The 5,534-nt window shown below is 36.6% G+C and overlaps 1 protein-coding gene across 1 annotated transcript; it reads left to right on the top strand.

The window, feature by feature from the left end:
* Positions 1 to 3,231: 3,231 nt before the first annotated feature.
* On the top strand, positions 3,232 to 5,107 carry LOC139713933 (uncharacterized). Its single transcript, XM_071625653.1, has 2 exons — positions 3,232 to 3,325; positions 4,233 to 5,107. The coding sequence occupies exons 1-2, from the start codon at positions 3,242 to 3,244 to the stop codon at positions 5,043 to 5,045; spliced, it is 897 nt and encodes a 298-aa protein (XP_071481754.1). The 5' UTR covers positions 3,232 to 3,241; the 3' UTR covers positions 5,046 to 5,107.
* The last annotated feature ends 427 nt before the right edge of the window (positions 5,108 to 5,534 follow it).

The following is a 5,534-nucleotide window of genomic DNA, read 5'->3' as shown; positions in this document are numbered from 1 at the left end:
CTCGGGCCACCAAAATTTTTTGAAAAGTATGTGAATAAATTCGTAACTTTTTGCGCCGGAAATTAGCAGTTAAATTTGTTCAAAGGATGGACGAAAAGGACTGATTGAATGCCTGAGAGTGAGTGTTGCAAGTTTGTTGAAGTTTATTTATGAGTAGATATGTCCAACTTCTAATTCCTACTATCATAAATCTTAAATATTTGACTCATTAAAAAAAAGAATTTGTAATGTTTTTTATTGGGTTTTTTCGGGACACCAAATTTTTTTCTCGGGCCACCAAAAATATGAAATTTAGGATTTTGGTGGCCCCATCGGGCCACCAAACAAAAAAGTTAGTGTCGAGCCATGATATATATATATATATATATATATATATATATATACATATACATCATATACATAAATATAATCTTGCATTACAAATGATGTTGCCCAAAATAAAACTGAATTCAGTTTTAAAGTTATGAAAAAGAAACAAACATGACGGTATATATCCCTTAACAACAAGATAAATTGCATTTATATTGAAACTTAACTAGGTCATAAAACATTTCGAAGAAAATTTTCATATAACTTAGGCGACGTAAAATGTATATCGCCAAACCTTTTGTAAATTGATCCATTTTTCACACATGTAATGAATTGCATACTGCGAGAAGGTATGATTTTCTACTAATGCCTTAAGGTTTCTATAATTGTTTAAAAATTGTTATATCCATTGACGGTATGTTTTATTTATTTGTGGTCATTATCACCTGCTTGAAAAATATTACTTATAGTGTGATGTATGAAACACACTAGCAGGTTCCAATCTTCATATTTTGTAACTGCATAGAACCTGGATTTCTCGGATGCTACAGTGGTAACCAACAAGCCATTCAGGCGGTATCTAGTTTTGGATTTGGCGCTCATTCAGACGAAGAGTGCATATCAACTTGTCGGACACAACGCGAAATCAATGGTGTTGCTGTTATACATCAAAGGAAATGTATATGTTTCACGTCAGAAGATTATATAAATGTCGTTTCTGCCGGAAGTTTTTCTCCCAATTGGACATGTCCACTCATGGAAGATCTTGGCTCTGACCGGCATTATTCATTCAACCGTGAGTACGAGAAGTAGACCTTCCTTGAAAGGAGGTAAACGTTAGGAAAAGAAGAGCATACAATCCATGTTTACTATGATATTTTGATTTTTCTCTTATCATTGTTGATGTGTCTAATCATCGTAGTGTGTGTCTATGTATGATATATATATATATATATATATATATATATCTATGTATATATATATATATGTGTGTGTACACAATTATATATATATATATATATATATATATATATATATATATAAACATGTTGAGATTTCTCGTGTTGGCTCCATGGAGAAAATAATGAAGAAACGAACTGGTAATGTATTTTTGGGCAAATAAAGCATGACTTATTTTTTCTTCAAGACTCCAGAAGTTTTGTAATTCTGTAGTAATGATTGCAATAGTAGTCAAAACCATCCACCATGGTGACGGGATGCTTGTATTCAGCTTGAAACGAAGGATAATAGGAGAATACATCCAATTCCAATCCCAACTTACGTGTGTGTACTATCCTTTATATTCTATCATCACACAAGCATACCAGTAGGCGAAAGAGTAAATGGATTGTAAAATGTTGTGCATGTGGCTCATGAAAGATACTTATACTCCTGGCTTCTTTCACAGTGTCCGTCGGGTTTTGTACTCATCCCGGTCACGTGCCTAATGGTCATTGGGACTCCAACATCACGATCTTTGGGTCTGAGATATCTCTTACCTGTGGCAAAAGTCTCAACGTCACTGGCAGCCCGACACTCCAGTGTATGGGACAACCTGGATGGTCGACTTACTTCCCCATTTGGAACGCTTCAATCCCCTCTTGCCAGGCAGTCGAAAATGCATCAAGCGGTTTGTTGTAAACATACACGTAGCAACATGTGATGATCATTTGTGAAAAATTACGAATTAAATGAATGACAAACTTTGTTTTTGCTATGGAATTAGTGAACTTTGCCATGAATTCGTTAAAATATTATATGTTGAATTAAACTCGCGATTTATGCAAGGTGTATGGGCATATATAACATAATTTATCGATGGGGAAAAAAATTTACACTCTCTCAACCCGCATCGCACGCCTATTTGTTATATCTCGACAACTTAGCTTTCAGGACTTCTTTTCCCTTTTTTCACCGGTTTAATGGTCATATCACTTAAGTGATGATTAACCCTACTGACAATTGACTGACATTTATCAGCCGTTAGGCCTATAGGTTGAAATCGTCGAAACATAAATGTGTATACAGTGGTGATGTAGATTATGGTCTACGAATCCAATTTTTATGACATGAATTATTTCCTTGTAATGATATGTACAATGTCCCGTTTGTGTGTACTTATTTACAGACAATGAATGGGAAAATGATGAAATCGGTATATCATGACCCCGTCATAAACATACATCATTTTAGCAGCATAAGTAGGGTCTACTGCGCTGTAATACGATTGCATGTACCTACGAGCTCGGAAACCATGCACGCATGGCTGTTTCTTTGTGGATGTCCGTAAGGTTATAGTTGTAATGATGGTGGCAAAATATAAGAACAGCATCCTCCTGTATACTTATGGTTCAGCTAATATTCGAAAACAGTAATCTTGTACGTTTTAGAACATCGCGTAGGACTTTGTTGTTAGCGTGGTATACCTTCATTTCTTGATCAGCATGCAGGTACATAACTTCCAAAATGTCGAGAGCGTTCAAAATATACACAACTGTGACCCTGGTTTTTTCCTTTCTATCTGCTGCCTTCTCTTTGAACAGGTGAGATACAGTCCACTGAAAAATGTACCACAACACAGGAGACAACTTTCATGTCATCCTCACGTGAGTTGCATATCCTTAACAATTTAAAGCTTGAGTAAGTTTTGTGAAGTAAATGTAATATGGTGATTGTGTGATTGTGAAAATTTTACTAATATTTACTAGTGATTCGGAAGAATCTGTGTCCGTCACTTCAGTGCATTGTTTTTTTTTTTATAAACACATATATCAGTGCTGAGATGAATACGTCTCATATCATGTTTGTAACTTACTTAAGGCCGTTCTCGTCAAATTTGAAGAGATTTGGAGAATATCTCATTCATTTTGCAGATATAAATGAATCCAGCTGGAAGCAACTGACAATGCGAGAAACAGTGATTACAGTCGCAATGGTTGTGGGATTTCTTCTTCTCGCACTAATTGGTCTTGCTACCATTGGAAAGTTTGTCAAGAGACGTGCTGGGGGTGCGAATGTAAGTAGTACTTTCCAATGAACTTTTCAATTGATCCTTTTTGTAACTTTATCTACCAGCACGGATGAAGTTGTTTCCAACTGAGGAAGCAAAGTAGATGCTTTAAAATCATGGTGGCATGTTTGGAACCGAGCTGTCTGTGTCTCATTAATCGACGCTGCGTAAAGATAATTTGATCATTCATATGACATAGGATAAATAAAGCAGAGAGCAAATTAATTGTAAATCTAATCTTTTTAGCAATAGGCAGCTACTGCTCTATGGCTGTCACAATAACATGTACCATTCACAAGTACCTAACAACCAACAAGGAATTTAGACGAACTTTCCTGTTTGTGCTTTTAGTGCATTTCCGTCGTAACATTTAACAAGACTATTTCACATAGTTTACTGTGTTAATATACCAATGGGTACAGTACAGATTATTTCGAAGATCGAAATCGAAAGAAAATATATAAATATTTATTATCGTGTATATTTTTATCGGGACAATCTTTTTCTGATACTAGGGCAAGGGACAAGAAAGTATGCCCTCATATTATGTGTGTTCCTTTAGGCTTGATCTCCTCTCCTTTTGAATATATGATAGATGGCAAAGACTTTTCCTCCGGGTAACCTTTACTATGATTATCATGTGCTTTTATTCCTTCCAGCACACAGCATTATAAACAACTTTGTGGCAAATCAGATGGATGCACAGGGGTGGCATAACCACATTTTCTGTAAAACAAGTATAATCATAACATTGTTTTCAAGTTTCCCACACGGTGAAGGCCGTGCTGATATCAGCAATGAGATAAATACTTTAGATTCTTCCCGACAGTCCATTTACCCTCATATTTAGGTGTTCATTTCATTAATCAATATTTTAAAACTGTATATGGCTGTCCTCTTGCTATGTTTGCAGGACCGAAGTCCTGAGGTAACAATGAGCACAGGTCAACATACTCCAACTTCAGCAGGGCCTGGTTTGCGTTCTCAACCTGTTGCCACGAGCCAAGATGGCCAGGACGCTAGCACATGTGAAAACACACCTGCTAATGGAAAGAAGAAGCTGTATATGGACATGTCAGGAAGGATGAAGAAGACAAAGAAGGGAAGTGCCACGTTTGTTCAATCAAGAGATACGGGGGCAGATAAAGAAGACATCGATGTAGACGGTTACATGCTTTCAAATGTAGATAGGTACAAAAATACTAGACAAAACCCTCAACCAAGTGACATTTTGGAGACGTATGGGATTGGCAGTGGTGCACAACTTGGTGATGCAACCAGCACACCATTATCATTTCAGTCAGGAGCTGTCGATTACCCTGGAAGGTTCGGGGACATTCAATTGCCAGATTACCAAGAAATTGACTTTAATTTCCACCGATCTGTACGTAACCCAGAATGTCAATATCAACCAGAGTACTGGAATTTGGATAGAAATGAAAAATGTAGCCCTGTGGCATTGGACCTGAACGATCCCTCATATTCCGCGTCAATTTACTCAAACGAGCAAAGCGAGAAGCACGAGGTAGATGAACATGGGTATCTCGTTCTAGAAGCAAGTACCGGTGATATCACCCATGATCAATTCGTTGACAGAAGTAAAATGCCCCCAAAGAAAGCATCATTGTACGAAAGCGAAATTGTCCTTGGAGCATACGCACAGAATCGCAATAGCCTTGTCAATTCAACACTGTATGAGAGTATTCCTGGTATCCCAGAAGTGTAAAATCATGTGTTTAATGTTGACCTACATTAACGATCACATAGCAAAGTTCACTACTTCCTTGATTCGCCTGACAACTAAATATGCCGTGGACTAGTTGTGTCGTTGTTGTACTTTGTACGATGTTGCCCATGACATTGTGATAATTGTCATTGTGTGGAATTGCTATAACATTCATGGGCATTCGTCAGTGTTCGTCATAGTGGGAACGCCCTGAAGATGTGGTTATCCACACGCGCTTAGAAACACCAGTGTAAAGCGCCAAATAAACGCAATTATTATTGTTATTATTATTATTATTATTATTATTATTATTATTATTATTATCATTATTATTATTGTTATCATTATTATTATTATTATTATTGTATTATGCAATAAGCAATAAGTATGCAACGACACAATTGCGAACTTTTTCTTCTTGAATCATCATGTAAAAATGAGTGATGAACCCGAAAGAAAGGTTCAAAAGGGGACAGCGGCAAACAAGAT

This window comes from Diadema antillarum, unplaced genomic scaffold (assembly GCF_040938485.1).
Source record: "Diadema antillarum isolate AM-2024a unplaced genomic scaffold, OU_Dant_1.0 seq00002098_RagTag, whole genome shotgun sequence".
Lineage (NCBI taxonomy): Eukaryota > Metazoa > Echinodermata > Echinoidea > Diadematoida > Diadematidae > Diadema > Diadema antillarum.
The sequence above is the reverse complement of the archived record's forward strand: the minus strand, read 5'-3'. Positions and strand labels throughout refer to the sequence as shown.

What these genes read in the sequence shown, in the direction of transcription:
- LOC139713933 (XM_071625653.1), top strand. Translation starts at nt 3,242, where the DNA reads ATGGTTGTGGGATTTCTTCTTCTCGCACTAATTGGTCTTGCTACCATT. An exon ending in GACGTGCTGGGGGTGCGAAT is followed by an intron (nt 3,326 to 4,232) that starts GTAAGTAGTACT and finishes CTATGTTTGCAG; the next exon opens with GACCGAAGTCCTGAGGTAAC.